This window comes from Mobula hypostoma, chromosome 22, assembly GCF_963921235.1.
Source record: "Mobula hypostoma chromosome 22, sMobHyp1.1, whole genome shotgun sequence".
Classification (NCBI taxonomy): domain Eukaryota; kingdom Metazoa; phylum Chordata; class Chondrichthyes; order Myliobatiformes; family Myliobatidae; genus Mobula; species Mobula hypostoma.
The window spans coordinates 2,505,977-2,528,827 of NC_086118.1; the positions used below are offsets into that span (position 1 = coordinate 2,505,977).

General features: G+C 44.4%; 1 protein-coding gene across 4 annotated transcripts in view; it reads right to left on the bottom strand.

Annotated features, from left to right (window-relative positions):
- Positions 1-22,851, bottom strand: part of si:ch211-250n8.1 (uncharacterized) — a 222,392-nt gene that overhangs the window by 75,001 nt on the left and 124,540 nt on the right. For all 4 annotated transcript variants that reach the window (XM_063030892.1, XM_063030891.1, XM_063030893.1 and 1 more), the window contains one exon: positions 16,068-16,133. In XM_063030892.1, the coding sequence (XP_062886962.1) occupies positions 16,068-16,133 (66 nt within the window). The remainder of the gene's footprint in view (positions 1-16,067; positions 16,134-22,851) is intronic.

The following is a 22,851-nucleotide window of genomic DNA, read 5'->3' on the forward strand; positions in this document are numbered from 1 at the left end:
CATTGCTCAAAACCCAGTCCAGAATAGCCTGCTCTCTAGTCGGTTCCTCGACATGTTGGTTCAAAAAACCATCCCGCATACATTCCAAGAAATCCTCTTCCTCAGCACCTTTACCAATTTGGTTCACCCAGTCTACATGTAGATTGAAGTCACCCATTATAACTGCTGTTCCTTTATTGCACACATTTCTAATTTCCTGTTTAATACCATCTCCGACCTCACTACTACTGTTAGGTGGCCTGTACACAACTCCCACCAGCGTCTTCTGCCCCTTAGTGTTACGCAGCTCTACCCATATCGATTCCACATCTTCCCGGCTTATGTCCTTCCTTTCTATTGCGTTAATCTCTTTTTTAACCAGCAACGCCACCCCACCTCCCCTTCCTTCGTGTCTATCCCTCCTGAATATTGAATATCCCTGAACGTTGAGCTCCCATCCCTGGTCACCCTGGAGCCATGTCTCTGTGATCCCAACTATATCATACAACAACCGAACAACACTGAAGTTACACACACAATCCACGCAGACAACCCAGTGACACTGAAATTACACACATAATCCTAACAGACAACATATCGACACTGAAGTTACACACACAATCCACACAGACAACCCATCGACAAAGAAGTTACACACAATCTATACGACTACCTAACACTAAAGTTACACACACAATCCATATGACAACCCAACGACACTGAAGTTACACACACAATCCATACAGACAACCCGACACTGAAGTTACACACATACACTCCATACAGACAACCCATCGACACCGAAGTTACACACACACACAGACAACCCAACGAGACAGGAGTTACACACACACAACCCATCGACACTCAAGTTACACACACAATCCAGACAACCCATCGACAATGAAGTTACACATACAATTCATACAACAACCGAAAGACACTGAAGTTACACACACAATCCACGCAGACAACCCAGTGACACTGAAATTACACACATAATCCTAACAGACAATATATCGACACTGAAGTTACACACACATTCCATGCAGACAATCCATCGACACTGAAGTTACACACACAATCCACACAGACAACCCATCGACAAAGAAGTTACACACACAATCCATAGAACTACCTAACACTGAAGTTACACACACAATCCATACGACAACCCAACGACACTGAAGTTCAACATGCAATCCACACAGACAACCCAACGACACTGAAGTTACACACACAATCCACACAGACAACCCGACACTGAAGTTAAACACAAAATCCACAGACAACCCATCGACACTGAAGTTACACAATCTATACAGATAACCTAACGACACTGAAGTTACACACACACTCCACACGACAACCCAACGACACTGAAGTTACACACACATTCCATACGACAACCCATCGACACTGAAGTTACACACACAATCCATACGACAACCCAACGACATGAAGATACACAGATAATCCACACAGACAACCCAACAACACTGAAGTTACACACACAATCCACACAGACAACCCATCGACAAAGAAGTTACACATACAATCCATACGACTACCTAACACTGAAGTTACACACACAATCCATACAACAACCCAACGACACTGAAGTTACACACACACACACAACCCATCGACACTGAAGTTACACACACAATCCACACAAACAAACCATCGACATTGAAGTTACACACACAATCCATATAGACAACTCATCGACACTAAACTAACACACACACAAACCACAGAGAAAACACATCGACACTGAAGTTACACACACAATCCATACAGACAACCCAACAACAGTAAAGTTACACACACACTCCATACAAAAACCCAACGACAGTGAAGTTACACACAAATCCATATGGCAACCAAATGACACTGAAGGTACACACACAACCCATACTACAACCCAATGACACTGAAGGTACAGACAATATCCATATGACAACACAACAACACTGAAGTTACATACACACTCCATACAGACAACCCAATGACACTGAAGTTACACACACACACAGACGACCCAACGACACTGAAGTTACACACACAGACAACCCATCAACACTGAAGTTACACACACACACAACCCGTCGACACTGAAGTTACACACACAATCCACACAGACGACCCATCGACACTAAAGTTACACACACAATCCATACAGACAACGCATCGACACTGAAGTTACACACACAAACTGCAGAGAAAACCCAACGACACTGAAGTTAAACACATTCCATACGACAACCCAACGACAGTGAAGTTACACACACAATCCACACAGACAACCCAACGACCCGGAAGTTAAACCCACAATCCACAGAGACAACCCAACAGTGAAGATACACACACAATCCACATGACAACCGAACGACACTGAAGTTACACACACATTCCAAGCAGACAACCCATCGACACTGAAGTTACACACACAATCCATACGAAATCCAACGACACTGAAGATACACACACACTCCATACGAGAACCCAACGACACTGAAGTTACACACACAAGCCGCAGAGAAAACACATCGACACTGAAGTTACACACACAGTCCATACAGACAACCCAACAGTGAAGTTACACACACAATCCACACAGACGACCCAACGACACTGAAGTTACACACACAGACAACCCATCAACACTGAAGTTACACACACACACACAACCCGTCGACACTGAAGTTACACACACAATCCACACAGACGACCCATCGACACTAAAGTTACACACACAATCCATACAGACAACGCATCGACACTGAAGTTACACACACAAACTGCAGAGAAAACCCAATGACACTGAAGTTAAACACATTCCATACGACAACCCAACGACAGTGAAGTTACACACACAATCCACACAGACAACCCAACGACCCGGAAGTTAAACCCACAATCCACAGAGACAACCCAACAGTGAAGATACACACACAATCCATATGACAACCGAACGACACTGAAGTTACACACACATTCCAAGCAGACAACCCATCGACACTGAAGTTACACACACAATCCATACGAAATCCAACGACACTGAAGATACACACACACTCCATACGAGAACCCAACGACACTGAAGTTACACACACAAGCCGCAGAGAAAACACATCGACACTGAAGTTACACACACAGTCCATACAGACAACCCAACAACAGTGAAGTTACACACACAATCCACACAGACAACCCAACGACCCTGAAGTTAAACCCACAATCCACAGAGACAACCCAACAGTGAAGATACACACACAATCCATATGACAACCGAACGACACTGAAGTTGCACACACATTCCAAGCAGACAACCCATCGACACTGAAGTTACACACACAATCCATACGACAACCCAACGACAGTGAAGTTACACAAACAATTCATACAACAACCGAACAACACTGAAGTTACACACACAATCCACGCAGACAACCCAGTGACACTGAAATTACACACATAATCCTAACAGACAACATATCGACACTGAAGTTACACACACATTCCATGCAGACAATCAATTGACACTGAAGTTACACACACAATCCACACAGACAACCCATCGACAAAGAAGTTACACACACAATCTATACGACTAACACTAAAGTTACACACACAATCCATAGAACAACCCAACGACACTGAAGTTACACACACAATCCACACAGACAACCCAACGACACTGAAATTACAAACACAATCCATACAGACAACCCGACACTGAAGTTACACACATACACTCCATACAGACAACCCATCGACACCGAAGTTACACACACACACAGACAACCCAACGAGACAGAAGTTACACACACACAACCCATCGACACTCAAGTTACACACACAATCCAGACAACCCATCGACAATGAAGTTACACATACAATTCATACAACACCCGAAAGACACTGAAGTTACACACACAATCCACGCAGACAACCCAGTGACACTGAAATTACACACATAATCCTAACAGACAATATATCGACACTGAAGTTACACACACATTCCATGCAGACAATCCATCGACACTGAAGTTACACACACAATCCACACAGACAACCCATCGACAAAGAAGTTACACACACAATCCATACAACTACCTAACACTGAAGTTACACACACAATCCATACAACAACCCAACGACACTGAAGTTCAACACGCAATCCACACAGACAACCCAACGACACTGAAGTTACACACACAATCCACACAGACAACCCGACACTGAAGTTAAACACAAAATCCACAGACAACCCATCGACACTGAAGTTACACAATCTATACAGATAACCTAACGACACTGAAGTTACACACACACTCCACACGACAACCCAATGACACTGAAGTTACACACACATTCCATACGACAACCCATCGACACTGAAGTTACACACACAATCCATACGATAACCCAACGACATGAAGATACACAGATAATCCACACAGACAACCCAATGACACTGAAGTTACGCACACACACACACAGATAACCCAACACTGAAGTTACACACACAACCCATACAGATAAACCGATACCGAAGTTACACACACAATCCATATGACAACCCAACGACACTGAAATTACACACACAATCCATACAGACAACCCAATGACACTGAAGTTACACACTCAATCCACACACACAACCCATCGACACTGAAGTTACACACAGTCCATACAGACAACCCGAGACTGAAGTTACACACACAATCCATACGACAATCCAACGACACTGAAGTTAGACACACAATCCATACCACAACCCAACAACACTGAAGTTACACACACAATCCACACAGACAACCCATCGACAAAGAAGTTACACACACAATCCATACGACTACCTAACAACACTGAAGTTACACACACAATCCATACAACAACCCAACGACACTGAAGTTACACACACACACACAACCCATCGACACTGAAGTTACACACACAATCCACACAAACCATCGACATTGAAGTTACACACACAATCCATATAGACAACGCATCGACACTAAACTAACACACACACAAACCACAGAGAAAACACATCGACACTGAAGTTACACACACAATACATACAGACAACCCAACAACAGTAAAGTTACACACACACTCCATACGAAAACCCAACGACAGTGAAGTTACACACAAATCCATATGGCAACCAAATGACACTGAAGGTACACACACAACCCATACTACAACCCAATGACACTGAAGGTACAGACAATATCCATATGACAACACAACAACACTGAAGTTACATACACACTCCATACAGACAACCCAATGACACTGAAGTTACACACACACACAGACGACCCAACGACACTGAAGATACATACGCAATCTATACGACAACCCAACGACACTGAAGTTACACACACAATCCACACAGACAACCCGACACTGGTTACACACACACAGAGAACCCATCGACACTTTAGTTACATACACAATCCATACGACAACCCAACAACACTGAATTTACACACATAATCCACACAGACAACGCATTGACACTGAAGTTACACACAGAATCCATACGACAACCCAACGACACTGAAGTTACACACACAATTCATACAGACAACCCAACGACACTGAAGTTACACACACAATCCACACAGACAACCCAACGATACTGACGTTACACACACACACACACACACACACACACACAGATAACCCGACACTGAAGTTACACACAATCCATACATAGAAACATAGAAACGTAGAAAATAGGTGCAGGAGTAGGCCATTCGGCCCTTCAAGCCTGCACCGCCATTTATTATGATCATGGTTGATCCTCCAACTCAGAACCCCGCCCCAGCCTTCCCTCCATACCCCCTGACCCCCATAGCCACAAGGGTCATATCTAACTCCCTCTTAAATATAGCCAATGAACTGGCCTCAACTGTTTCCTGTGGCAGAGAATTCCATAGATTCACCACTCTCTGTGTGAAGAAGTTTTTCCTAATCTCGGTCCTAAAAGGCTTCCCCTCTATCCTCAAACTGTGGCCCCTCGTTCTGGACTTCCCCAACATCAGGAACAATCTTCCTGCATCTAGCCTGTCCAATCCCTTTAGGATCTTATACGTTTCAATCAGATCCCCCCTCAATCTTCTAAATTCCAACGAGTACAAGCCCAGTTCATCCAGTCTTTCTTCATATGAAAGTCCTGCCATCCCAGGAATCAATCTGGTGAACCTTTTTTGTACTCCCTCTATGGCAAGGATGCCTTTCCTCAGATTAGGGGACCAAAACTGCACACAATACTCCAGGTGTGGTCTCACCAGGGCCTTGTACAACTGCAGTAGTACCTCCCTGCTCCTGTACTCGAATCCTCTCGCTATAAATGCCAGCATACCATTCGCCTTTTTCACCGCCTGCTGTACCCGCATGCCCACTTTCAATGACTGGTGTATAATGACACCCAGGTCTCATTGCACCTCCCCTTTTCCTAATCGGCCACCATTCAGATAATAATCTGTTTTCCTATTTTTGCCACCAAAGTGGATAACTTCACATTTATCCACATTAAATTGCATCTGCCATGAATTTGCCCCCTCACCCAACCTATCCAAGTCACCCTGCATCCTCTTAGCATCCTCCTCACAGCTAACACTGCCACCCAGCTTCATGTCATCCGCAAACTTGGAGATGCTGTATTTAATTCCCTCATCCAAGTCATTAATATATATTGTAAACAACTGGGGTCCCAGCACTGAGCCTTGCGGTACCCCACTAGTCACCGCCTGCCATTCTGAAAAGGTCCCGTTTATTCCCACTCTTTGCTTCCTGTCTGCTAACCAATTCTCCACCCACACCAATACCATACCCCCAATACCGTGTGCTTTAAGTTTGCACACTAATCTCCTGTGTGGGACCTTGTCAAAAGCCTTTTGAAAATCCAAATATACCACATCCACTGGTTCTCCCCTATCCACTCTACTAGTTACATCCTCAAAAAATTCTATGAGATTCGTCAGACATGATTTTCCTTTCACAAATCCATGCTGACTTTGTCCGATCATTTCACCGCTTTCCAAATGTGCTGTTATCACATCCTTGATAACTGACTCCAGCAGTTTCCCCACCACCGACGTTAGGCTAACCGGTCTATAATTCCCCGGTTTCTCTCTCCCTCCTTTTTTAAAAAGTGGAGTTACATTAGCCACCCTCCAACCCTCAGGAACTAGTCCAGAATCTAACGAGTTTTGAAAAATTATCACTAATGCATCCACTATTTCTTGGGCTACTTCCTTAAGCACTCTAGGATGCAGACCATCTGGCCCTGGGGATTTATCTGCCTTCAATCCCTTCAATTTACCTAACACCACTTCCCTACTAACATGTATTTCGCTCAGTTCCTCCATCCCACTGGACCACCAAACGACAACCCAACGACACTGAAGTTACACACACATTCCATACAGACAACCCAACGATACTGAAGTTACACACACACACACACACAACCCAATGACACAGAAGTTACACACACACAACCCATCGACACTGAAGTTACACACACAATCCAGACAACAACCGAACGACACTGAAGTTACACACATAATCCACGCAGACAACCCAGTGACACTGAAATTACACACATAATCCACACAGACAACACATCGACACTGAAGTTACCCACACATTCAACACAGACAACCCAACGACACTGAAGTTACACACACAATCCATACCACAACCCAACACTGAAGTTACACACACAATCCACACAGACAACCCATCCACAAAGAAGTTACACACACAATCCATACGACTACCTAACAACACTGAAGTTACACACACAATCCATACAACAACCCAACGACACTGAAGTTACACACACAGACAACCCATCGACACTGAAGTTACACACACAATCCACACAAACCATCAACACTGAAGTTACACACACAATCAATATAGACAACGCATCGACACTAAAGTTACACACACAAACCATACAGTCAACCCAACAACAGTGAAGTTACACACACACACACTCCATACGAAAACCCAACTACAGTGAAGTTACACACAAATCCATATGGCAACCAAATGACACTGAAGGTACACACACAACCCATACTACAACCCAATGACACTGAAGGTTCAGACAATATCCATATGACAACACAACAACACTGAAGTTACACACACACTCCATACAGACAACCCAATGACACTGAAGTTACACACACACACAGACGACCCAACGACACTGAAGTTACACACACACACCACGTCGACACTGAAGTTACACACACAATCCACACAGACAACCCAACGACCCTGAAGTTAAACCAACAATCCACAGAGACAACCCAACAGTGAAGATACACACACAATCCATATGACAACCGAACAACACTGAAGTTACACACACACATTCCAAGCAGACAACCCATTGACACTGAAGTTACACACACAATCCATACGAAATCCAACGACACTGAAGATACACACACATTCCATACGAGAACCCAACGACACTGAAGTTACACACACAAGCCGCAGGGAAAACACATCAACACTGAAGTTACACACACAGTCCATACAGACAACCCAACAACAGTGAAGTTACACACACAATCTATACGAAAACCCAACGACAGTGAAGTTACACACAAATCCATACGACAACCAAACGACACTGAAGGTACACACACACTCCATACGAGAACCCAACGACACTGAAGTTACACACACAAGCCGCAGGGAAAACACATCAACACTGAAGTTACACACACAGTCCATACAGACAACCCAACAACACTGAAGTTACACACACACACACAACCCGTTGACACTGAAGTTACACACACAATCCACACAGATGACCCATCGACACTCAAGTTACACATACAATCCATACAGACAACGCATCGACACTGAAGTTACACACACAAACTGCAGAGAAAACCTGATGACACTGAAGTTACACACACAATCCACACAGAACAACCCAACGACACTGAAGGTAGACACATTCCATACGACAACCCAACGACAGTGAAGTTACACACACAATCCACAGAGACAACCCAACAGTGAAGATACACACACAATCCATATGACAACCGAACGACACTGAAGTTACACACACATTCCAAGCAGACAACCCATCGACACGGAAGTTACACACACAATCCATACGAAATCCAACGACACTGAAGTTACACACACAAGCCGCAGAGAAAACACATCGACACTGAAGTTACACACACAGTCCATACAGACAACCCAACAGTGAAGTTACACACACAATCTATACGAAAACCCAACGACAGTGAAGTTACACACAAATCCATACGACAACCAAACGACACTGAAGGTACACACACAATCCATACGTCAACCCAATGACACTGAAGGTACACACACACTCCATACAGACAACCCAATGACACTGAAGTTACACACACACAGACAACCCAACACTGAAGTTACACACACAGACAACCCATCGACACTGAAGTTACACACACAAACTGCAGAGAAAACCTGATGACACTGAAGTTACACACACAATCCACACAGAACAACCCAACGACACTGAAGGTAGACACACAATCCATAATACAACCCAACAACACTGAAATTAAACACACAATCCATACGACAACCCAACAGTGAAGTTACACACAGAATCCATACATACAACCCAACGACACTGAAGTTAAACACATTCCATACGACAACCCAACGACAGTGAAGTTAGACACACAATCCATACGACAACCCAACGACACAGAAGTTAGACACACAATCCATACGACAACCCAACAGTGAAGTTGCACACACAATCCATATGACAACCCAATGACAGTGAAGTTACACACACAATCCATACGACAACCCAATGACAGTGAAGTTACACACACAATACATACAAACAACCCAACGACACTGAAGTTACACACATTCCAGACGACAACCCAACGACACTGAAGTTACACACATAATGCATACGACAACTCAACGACAGTGAATTTACACACACAATCCATACGAAAACCCAACGACAGTGAAGTTACACACAAAACCATACGACAACCAAACGACACTGAAGGTACACACACAATCCATATGACAACCCAATGACACTGAAGATGCACACAATATCCATCTGACAACACAATGACACTGAAGTTACATACATACACTCCATACAAACAACCCAATGACACTAAAGTTACACACACACACAGACAACCCAACGACACTGAAGTTACGCACACAGACAACCCATCGACACTGAAGTTACACACAATCAATATAGACAACACATCAAAACTGAAGTTACACATACATACACACACAGACAACCCATCGACACTGAAGTTACACACACAATCCACACAGACAACCCAACGACACTGAAGTTACAAACACAATCCATACAGACAACCCGACACTGAAGTTACACACATACGCTCCATACAGACAACCCATCGACACCGAAGTTACACACACACACACACACACACACACAGACAACCCGAGACAGAAGTTACACACACACAACCCATCGACACTCAAGTTACACACACAATCCAGACAACCCAACGACAATGAAGTTACACACACAATGCATACGACAACCCGACAGTGAAGTTACACACACAAACCATACGACAACCCAACGACAGTGAAGTTACACAAACAATTCATACAACAACCGAACGACACTGAAGTTACACACACAATCCACGCAGACAACCCAGTGACACTGAAATTACACACATAATCCTAACAGATAACATATCGACACTGAAGTTACACACACATTCCATGCAGGCAATCCATCGACACTGAAGTTACACACACAATCCACACAGACAACCCATCGACAAAGAAGTTACACACACAATCCATACAACTACCTAACACTGAAGTTACACACACAATCCATATGACAACCCAACGACACTGTTACACACACAATCCATACGACAACCCAACGACACTGAAGTTCCACACACAATCCACACAGACAACCCAACGACACTGAAGTTACACACACAATCCACATGGACAACCCATCGACACTGAAGTTAAACACAAAATCCACACAGACAACCCATCGACACTGAAGTTACACAATCCATACAGATAACCCAACGACACTGAAGTTACACACACACTCCACACGACAACCCAACGACACTGAAGTTACACACACATTCCATACGACAACCCATCGACACTGAAGTTACACACACAATCCATACGACAACCCAACGACATGAAGATACACAGATAATCCACACAGACAACCCAATGACACTGAAGTTACGCACACACACAGACAGTCCATCGACACTGATGTTACACAGACACACACACAGATAACCCAACACTGAAGTTACACACACAATCCATACAGACAACCCAATGACACTGAAGTTACACACACACAATTGAGACGACAACCCAACGACACTGAAGTTACACACAGACACCGAGACTATCCATCGACACTGAAGTTACACACACAATCTATACAGACAACCCAATGACACTGAAGTTACACACACACACAGAGACAATCCATCGACACTGAAGTTACACACACACAAACAGATAACCCAACAACACTGAAGTTACACACACAATCCAAACAGATAATCCAACAATACTGAAGTTACACACACACAATCCATACAGACAACACATCAACACTGAAGTTACACATACAAAATCCATACAGACAACCCATCAACACTGAAGTTACACAGACAATCCATACAACCCAACGACACTGAAGTTACACACACAATCCACACAGACAACTGATCGACACTGAAGTTACACACACAATCCATACAGGCAACCCAATGACACTGAAGTTACACACACACACATAATTGAGACAACAACCCAACAACACTGAAGTTACACACACACACACACTCCACATGAAAACCCAACGACACTGAAGTTACACACACATTCCATACGACAACCCATCGACACTGAAGTTACACACATAATCCATACGACAACCCAACAACATGAAGATACACAGATAATCCACACAGATAACCCAATGACACTGAAGTTACGCACACACACACAGATAACCCATCGACACTGAAGTTACACACACAATCCAGACAACCCATCCACACTGAAGTTACACACACAATCCACACAGACAACCCAATGACACTGAAGTTACACACACACGCAGATCACCCAACGACACTGAAGTTACACACGCAATCTATACGACAACCCAACGACACTGAAGTTACACACACAATCCACACAGACAACCCGACACTGGTTACACACACACACAGACAACCCAACGACACTGAAGTTACACACACACGCAGATCACCCAACGACACTGAAGTTACACACGCAATCTATACGACAACCCAACGACACTGAAGTTACACACACAATCCACACAGACAACCCGACACTGGTTACACACACATACAGAGAACCCATCGACACTGTAGTTACATACACAATCCATACGACAACCCAACGACACAGAAGTTACACACATAATCCATACAGACAACCCAACGACACTGAAGTTACACACACAATCCACACAGACAACCCAACGATACTGACATTACACACACACAGATAACCCGACACTGAAGTTACACACAATCCATACGACAACCCAACGACACTGAAGTTACACACACATTCCATACAGACAACCCAACGATACTGAAGTTACACACACACACACAGATAACGCAACGACACTGAAGTTACACACACATTCCATGCAGGCAATCCATCGACACTGAAGTTACACACACAATCCACACAGACAACCCATCGACAAAGAAGTTACACACACAATCCATACAACTACCTAACACTGAAGTTACACACACAATCCATATGACAACCCAACGACACTGTTACACACACAATCCATACGACAACCCAACGACACTGAAGTTCCACACACAATCCACACAGACAACCCAACGACACTGAAGTTACACACACAATCCACATGGACAACCCATCGACACTGAAGTTAAACACAAAATCCACACAGACAACCCATCGACACTGAAGTTACACAATCCATACAGATAACCCAACGACACTGAAGTTACACACACACTCCACACGACAACCCAACGACACTGAAGTTACACACACATTCCATACGACAACCCATCGACACTGAAGTTACACACACAATCCATACGACAACCCAACGACATGAAGATACACAGATAATCCACACAGACAACCCAATGACACTGAAGTTACGCACACACACAGACAGTCCATCGACACTGATGTTACACAGACACACACACAGATAACCCAACACTGAAGTTACACACACAATCCATACAGACAACCCAATGACACTGAAGTTACACACACACAATTGAGACGACAACCCAACGACACTGAAGTTACACACAGACACCGAGACTATCCATCGACACTGAAGTTACACACACAATCTATACAGACAACCCAATGACACTGAAGTTACACACACACACACAGAGACAATCCATCGACACTGAAGTTACACACACACAAACAGATAACCCAACAACACTGAAGTTACACACACAATCCAAACAGATAATCCAACAATACTGAAGTTACACACACACAATCCATACAGACAACACATCAACACTGAAGTTACACATACAAAATCCATACAGACAACCCATCAACACTGAAGTTACACAGACAATCCATACAACCCAACGACACTGAAGTTACACACACAATCCACACAGACAACTGATCGACACTGAAGTTACACACACAATCCATACAGGCAACCCAATGACACTGAAGTTACACACACACACATAATTGAGACAACAACCCAACAACACTGAAGTTACACACACACACACTCCACATGAAAACCCAACGACACTGAAGTTACACACACATTCCATACGACAACCCATCGACACTGAAGTTACACACATAATCCATACGACAACCCAACGACATGAAGATACACAGATAATCCACACAGATAACCCAATGACACTGAAGTTACGCACACACACACAGATAACCCATCGACACTGAAGTTACACACACAATCCAGACAACCCATCCACACTGAAGTTACACACACAATCCACACAGACAACCCAATGACACTGAAGTTACACACACACGCAGATCACCCAACGACACTGAAGTTACACACGCAATCTATACGACAACCCAACGACACTGAAGTTACACACACAATCCACACAGACAACCCGACACTGGTTACACACACACACAGACAACCCAACGACACTGAAGTTACACACACACGCAGATCACCCAACGACACTGAAGTTACACACGCAATCTATACGACAACCCAACGACACTGAAGTTACACACACAATCCACACAGACAACCCGACACTGGTTACACACACATACAGAGAACCCATCGACACTGTAGTTACATACACAATCCATACGACAACCCAACGACACAGAAGTTACACACATAATCCATACAGACAACCCAACGACACTGAAGTTACACACACAATCCACACAGACAACCCAACGATACTGACATTACACACACACAGATAACCCGACACTGAAGTTACACACAATCCATACGACAACCCAACGACACTGAAGTTACACACACATTCCATACAGACAACCCAACGATACTGAAGTTACACACACACACACAGATAACGCAACGACACTGAAGTTACACACACATTCCATACAGACAACCCAATGATACTGAAGTTACACACACACACACAGATAACGCAACGACACTGAAGTTACACACACAATCCAGACAACCCAACGACACTGAAGTTACACACACAATCCATACGACAGCCCGACACTGAAGTTACACACACACAGATAACCCAACGACACTGAATTTACACACACAATCCATACAGACAACCCAACGACACTAAAGTTACACAAACAATCCACACAGACAACCCGACAGTGGTTACACACACACACACAGAGAACCCATCGACACTGTAGTTACATACACAATCCATACGACAACCCAACGACACTGAATTTACACACATAATCCACACAGACAACGCATTGACACTGAAGTTACACACACAATCCATACGACAACCCAACGACACAGAAGTTACACACACAATCCATACAGACAACCCAACGACACTGAAGTTACACACACTCACACAGATAACCTGACACTGAAGTTACACACAATCCATACAACAACCCAACGACACTGAAGTTACACACACATTCCATACAGACAACCCAACGATACTAAAGTTACACACACACACACACACTAACGCAACGACACTGAAGTTACACACACAATCCAGACAACCCATCGACACTGTAGTTACACACGCAATCCATACGACAGCCCAACGACACTGAAGTTACACACACACAGATAACCCAACGACACTGAATTTACACACACAATCCATACAGACAACCCAACGACACTAAAGTTACACAAACAATCCACACAGACAACCCAACGACACTGAAGTTACACACACAATCCACATGACAACCCAGCAGTCTTTTCCCTTATAAACCTACCCAAAAATCCATTGTTCCTGAGGTTTACCATAGGTTCCAGTCTTTACGAACACGGGCCTACATCCATTCCACTTATGCCCTCTATATCAGCTCACACGTACACCATCTTTAGCCTTCTGGCTCATTCCAGCATCAAGAGTTAGTTCATCTTCAGCATCTCAACCCATCCAAAACAGCCTTCGAAGCCACTTCACCACGAACGTTAAACACCTCCCCACGCTCTCCCCACTCACTCACTCCCTTCTCTGCACAGCTGCTATGTGTGGGGACTGCAGGACTATAGTTCAGTCATGCAGAAACGAGCTGAAATGTGTCCTGATCAGCCCTGTGAACAGCCCTAAGGGAAAACTGGAGCTCATGGTGTTCCCTATGCACCTGTCCGTCTTATTTTCAATGCCAGAGATACTTACTGTAAAGTTTCGGGTGGTCTGACGGAGGGAATTTGTGTTATTACTCTATGTACTGACTTCTGGTAATCTCACCTGTGGTCGTAAGTTTTGCTCCATGACCTTCTCAATGCCTTCATCTAGTACTTCCTTTCCACCATACTGCAAGAAAAAAAGGTCTTAATTATTTTTGAATACTTCGGGTGAACAGTAATAAGAGAGTTTAAACTGATATTGTTGAGCTCAGTACTCTAAATTATGCAGTAGTAGCCTTAATTCAAGTATTTACACAAATAACATAACCAGCATTTAAAGTACAACATGTTAAGCCCTGAGTGTTTAAAGATTGGCTGTATTGGAGCCATTTAGGCTTAATTTCCTGTGCGTTTCATTTTAGCAAACTGATTAATGCTAAGCGTTTAATGGTGTTCTGTGCTGTTATACCACAGGAGAGCCATAAAATGGCTTCTTTGTTATGTTAAAAATAAAATGGCTTCTCTGTGATGTTAACTGTTGAGACAGTGGTTCTCTCTCTAGCAGCTTGTTTGGGCTATAATTACTGATAATGAGAATTGTATTCATTTGCTAACCAATTGGGATAGATGTTATTCTTTCTTGTGTTTCTGTAAGTTATTGTTTTCGCGGGCTTTGGGGAGAAGGCGCGATGGGACAGAAAGAGGAGACGTGATGCTGTAAGCTGGGCGACGGAACGGACCCCGAGCCAGAGTCCGAAACCCAGGGTCTTCGGTGAGGAGAGGAGACACGGACAGACTCGAGTAGAGCGTTTGGTTGATCACCGAGGGTGGTCCTATTCGTGGGTCGGCGGAGTTTGCAGGACATTAGATTATGAGGACACTCAGTCCTCATTTAATGTCACTTTGAAATGCATGCATTAAAAAATGATACAATGTTCCTCCGTTATGATATCACAGAAACACAAGACAGACCAAGACTAAAACTGACAAAACCACGATTATAACATATAGTTACAACAGTGCAAGGCAATACCGTAATTTGATAAGAGCAGACCACGGGCACGGTAAAAAAAGTCTCAAAGTCCCAATAGACTCATCATCTCATGCAGATGGTAGAAGGGAGAAACTCTCCCTGTCACGAGTTTCCAGCGCCACAAACTTGCCGATGCAGCACCCTGGAAGCACCCGACTACAGTCCAACTTTGAGTCCGTCCGAAAACTTCGAGCCTCCGACCAGCCGTCCGACACCGAGCACCATCTCTGGCGAGCGTTTCAACCCCACCCCGGCTGCCGAGTAACAAGCAAAGCCGAGGATTCGGGGCCTTGCCCTCCGGAGATTTCGGATCACACAGTAGCAGCGGTAGCGAAACAGGCATTTCAGAAGTTTCACCAGATGTTCCTCCATGCTCTCATGTCTGCCTCCATCAAATCAGAATTGTGCACGGCACCCTACTTGACAGATAACAGATATTCATCACCAGAGAGGCCGTGCACACTGCGTCGCACCGCCATCGTCTCCTCCTTCAGGCTTACTGGGGGCTACAATGTGGGGGCTCGTCCAGGATCATTGTAGTCCCCTGGTAAGCCTCAGGCTCGCTCAGCTCGCTTCCGTCTAGGGGGAGCAGCCTTCGGCCCTGACAAACTCTGTAATCCAGTTTGTGTGGATGCTGTGTGATGTACCCCACCACGCCAAATAACAGACAGTACACCATATGTGATTAAATGATTACACTTTATAACTCTTACTTTGACTATGTAGATAGTAAAGGAACAAAATAAGAACTGTTTAACTGTTTTTAAAAAAAGAAAAAGGCGCCATCATTATTAATCAGTTTGTGCACACATCATTGGAGCTCTTACGGAACCGGGCCCCCCTTCCTCCAGTCGATGTCCTCCGAACTCCGCTGACCCACGAATGGGACCACCTTCGGTGATCGACCAAACGCTCTCCTCGAGTCTGTCCACGTCTCCTCTCCTCACTGAAGACCCTAGGCCTCGGACTCGCGCTCGGGGTCTGCTCCGTTGCCCAGCTTACAGCATCACGTCTCCTCTTTCTGTCCCATTGCGCCTTCTCCCCAAAGCCCGCGAAAACAATAGCTTACAGCCACACAAGAAAGAATAACATCTATCCCAATTGGTTAGCAAATGAATACAATTCTCGTTATCAGTAATTATAACCCAAACAAGCTGCTAGAGAGAGAACCACTGCTCAACAGTTAACATCACAGAGAAGCCATTTTATTTTTAACATAACAAAGAAGCCATTTTATTAGCCTTAGCAATAACATAAAAGAAGAAACTCCTTACATATACATTTTACAACCTGGAGATTCGTCTCCTTACAGGCAGCCACAAAACAAAGAAACCCAAAAGAGCCCATTAAAATAAAAGACACCCAATGCACAGGGAGAGAAAGAAAGTCACAAGTCATGCAAACAATAAAATGCAAAAAGTATTCAGAATGAAATTGAGTCCACAGACACAAAGCCCAGAGCAGCCGGAGCAAACAGAAGCAGTCCCGACACCCTGCCTTTTCAATCCATCCGGCCTGGCATATAAACCATCCAAACATTGTGCTGTTCCTCACTCTAAGATCCAGACCCTGTCGCATCGCTACACTCTGATCCTGGACCCCGCCACCACATTCTGGCCTGTGCCTGACCTTTCCAACTAGGCCCCGCACTTAGATCAATCTTAGATAGCAAGTGTGCACGCGCCGGTCGTGCATGCAGCCTGGTACAGCCGTTCCGATCAGTATTCTTACTTTTTCACTTACGTTTTTTTTTGTATTTTTTTTCCTTGGTAACATGTTGAATCTGCACCCTCTCTAACATGCTGGGAGAGAGAGTTTTATTTGGGTTTTTAGCGCTGGAAATAGTTACATTCTGACACGTCTCATTAGCGGGACAGAAGCATGGTCGCATTGTGTATTCCAGGGACCAGCTGATTGAGCTTACGCCGGCCGGTTTAGCGAGCAGAGCGGCGGACACCCCTGCTGAAATCTGGAGGAAAACACACAGACGATGCAGAGGGGGATCACAAAGGCGAGGAAAGAAGACCGGGCCGAGACAACAGAGACTTATGGAGAAGAGGAGTTCGGTGGGTAATAAAATGGATGAGTTCACGGCGCTAGCCAGGCGTCAGAGAACATTTTGGGAGTGCAGTGTTATGTGTTTTAATGGAACGGGGCTGCACGAGGACATACCCGATCAAATCTTTTCCATAGACGGCTTCCAGACCGTTCCGGCTGACCGGAAGTGCACTGAGATTGGTAAGCATAAAGGAGTTGGGTGCTTACTGATCTGGTTAACAACAGATGGTGCAATCTGAGTCATATTACGATCGAGGAATGTGTCTGTAGACTGGATAGTGAACTTTTTACTGTTGGACTTCGGCCACATTCCACCGTGATACAACACTGGGCAGCACGGGAGGTCGTTCCTGCCTGTGGCCATCTCACTTGCAGCTCCTCCCGTGGAGGGTCAGACACCCTGAGCCAATAGACTGGTCCTGGACTTATTTCCATCTGGCATAGTTTGCATTTTGTTGTTTGATTGTTTGTGGTTTTTGTATTGCTATACTTGGTTGTATTGCTCTATTCTTGGTTGGTGCGGCTGTAACGAAACCCAATTTCCCTCGGGATCAATAAAGTATATCTATCTATCTATCTATCAGACCTTGCTCTTGGTTTAGGTGGCCAGGCTCCAAAGCTCCTCCATTCCAACTTATCTCTGCTTCACACACCCCGACTCCATCTTGAACATGTTTCAACCTGGCTCTGACCCCACTTCTCCTCAAATATGCCTAGACCTCGCTCTGACTTTGCATTGCACTCGTAAACCTCCTCCTGGAGTCAGCCTTGCCTTTTCATTGTTCGCGGTAGTTGTTTACCTTGTTTTCTTGCAGAAAAAGTATTACTTAATGAAGCATTTGTTATATTTCTTGCTTTGGGAACAGACTGTAAGTTGTCACTTGTCTTCAGTCGCACCATCCTAAACCGGTAGTTGAGTTGGCGTTGGCTGACTAAATTCACTTCTCCTGTGATGTCCCACATTTGTGGAGATTGTGTTTGAAGTGGGTTGGGGAGCAGATTGGGGTAAGAGGAATGAACATAGAATCATCCAAACCCAGGAGTAGCTGTGTTCCTCAGGCCTGCACCATCACACAATCTGGTCCTTCTCTTCTGTGCTAGTTCCCCACAGCCCTCAGCACTCTCTTCTTTTCAACAATTTCTCTGGTTTCTCTTTCAATGCTCCCAAATATCTAGGCCTCCACAACCATCCAGGGAAGACATTCACAACTCTCAGGGTTTTATAGTGCAGAAAAAGGCCCTTCAGCCCTGCTCATTCATGCTGACTACAGTAGCTACCTGAGCTAATCCAAGTTAGCTGCATTTGGCCCATTTCTGCCTCAAGAAGACTGCAACTGCATACAACACTGAGGACCTTCGCCATCCACTACAGGCCCCTTCTCATTACTACCACAGGGAGGAGGTACAGGCCCCTTCTCATTACTACCACAGGGAGGAGGTACAGGCCCCTTCTCATTACTACCACAGGGAGGAGGTACAGGCCCCCTTCTCATTACTACCACAGGGAGGAGGTACAGGCCCCTTCTCATTACTACCACAGGGAGGAGGTACAGGCCCCTTCTCATTACTACCACAGGGAGGAGGTACAGGCCCCTTCTCATTACTACCACAGGGAGGAGGTACAAAAACCTGAAGGCTTACACTCAACAATTTAAAGACAGCTTCTACCCCTCTGCCATCAGATTTCTCAATAGTTCATGTGCCCATGAACACTAATTCACTATTTTTTTGGCACTATGTATCTTGTTATTTATAATTTTTAATGTCTTTGTATTGTACTGCTGCTGCAAAGCAACCAATTTCACGTCACGTGTCAGTGATAACAAACCTGATTCTGAGATCCTTCTAAACCTTCCTTATCCATGAACCTGTCCAAATGTCTTTCAAACACAATAACTGCATCCACCTCAAGCAGTTCTCTCCATATATCCACCCCTCCTGAAAAATGTTTCTCTTAGCTCCCCTTTAAACCTTTCCTCTCAACATTAACCTACGCTCTCTAGTTTTAGACTCCCCGCCATCGAAAAAGTCTGTGCCCATCTTACTTATCCCTGCCCCTCATGATCTTATAAACCTCTATAAGATCACCCTTCATTCCAGAGAAAACAGTCCCAACCTAACCAGATTTTCTGTACAACTCAATTCCTTCATTCCCAGCTACATCCTTGTGACACACACAAAATGCTGGAGGAACTCAGCAAGCCAGGCAGCATCTAGGAAAAGAACACAGTCAACTTTTGGGCCAAAACCCTTTGGCAGGACTCAGCTCATTCACATCCTTGTAAATCTTCCCTGGACTCTCACTAGCTTAATCACCCCATCTATATAGTATGGCAACAAGAAACGCATACTCCATGTGCGGTCTTTCCAAAGTTGCTCTACTCAATGCTCTGACCAACGAAGCATCTTCTTTACCACTCTGTCTACATGTATTGCCACTTCCAGGGCATTTTCTGAGAACATTGTCAAATGTACTGAGGGACAGTGAAAACTTTGCATGCCATACAGATAATTTCATTACAGTAATGCAATGAGATAATACAAGAATACAGAATCATGAGCACAAAAGATTCTGAAGATGTTGGAAAACTTGAACAATACTCGCATAGGGGCCGTGGACAATTCTGATTTGATGGAGAATGGACGTGAAAGCACTGAGGAACATCTGGAGAAATTTCTGAAAGGCCCGTTCGCTGCTGTCGTTACTGTGTGGTCGGGAATCTTTTGGAGGGAAGGCCTCAAAATCCCCGGCCGTCCCTGCTTTTGGCGACCGAGAAGGAGGTCGAATCATTCGGACAGAGATGGTGCTCAGTACTCAGTGTCGGAGAGCTGATCAGAGCTCGAAGTTTTCGGATGACTCAGAGTTGGACTGTGGTCGGCATGGCAGGAAGAGTTTTTCTTCCTTCTCCCGTCTGCGTGAGATGTGGGACATTTGAGAAACTTTGAACTTTGCTGTGCTCATGGACTCCTTCATCAAGTTATGGTATTGTTGCACTGTTTGTAACTATATGTTATAATTATGTGGCTTTGTCAGTTTTTTCAGTCTTGGTCTGTCCTGTGTTTTGTGATATCACACCGGAGGAAATAATGTATCATTTCTTAATGCATGCATTACTAAATGACAATAAAAGAGGACTACGTGCCTTCATAATCTAAAAAAAGTGCTGGAGGAAGTCCATTCTTCAGCTACTTGTAACTCGCTAGAGCCATATCTGATCCTTGCTTCCTAAATACGCAAGCTTCTTTCTTCTTGACTAGATGTGCCACATCTCTTGTCAACCATAGTTCCTTCACCCTACCATCCTTTCCCTTCCTCAATGGGACAAAACCTATCCAAAACACTCAGCAAGTGCTCCCTAAACAACCTCCACATTTCTATTGTGTATTTCCCTGAGTACATCTGTTCCCAGTTTATGCTCCCCAGATATTATCTAATATCGTTATAATTCCCCCTTCCGCAATTAAATATTTCCTGATACTCTCTGTTCTTATCCCTGTCCAAGGCTATAGTAAAGGTCAGGGAGTTGTGGTCACCATCTCTGAACTGCTCTCCCACCGAGAGATCTGATACCTGACCTGCTTCATTGCCCAGCACCAGATCCAATATGGCCTCTCCACTACATATGGAGTCAGGAATCAATCCAGGGCATACCTAACAAATTCAACCCCATCCAAGCCTTTAGTACTAAGGAGATGCTCTTATATTCTACACCTTTCGAAATGAATGCTAACATTGCATTTGCCTTCCTTACCACCGACTCAACCTGCAAGTTAGCCTTCAGGGGATCCTGCACAACAACTCAAGTCCATTTGC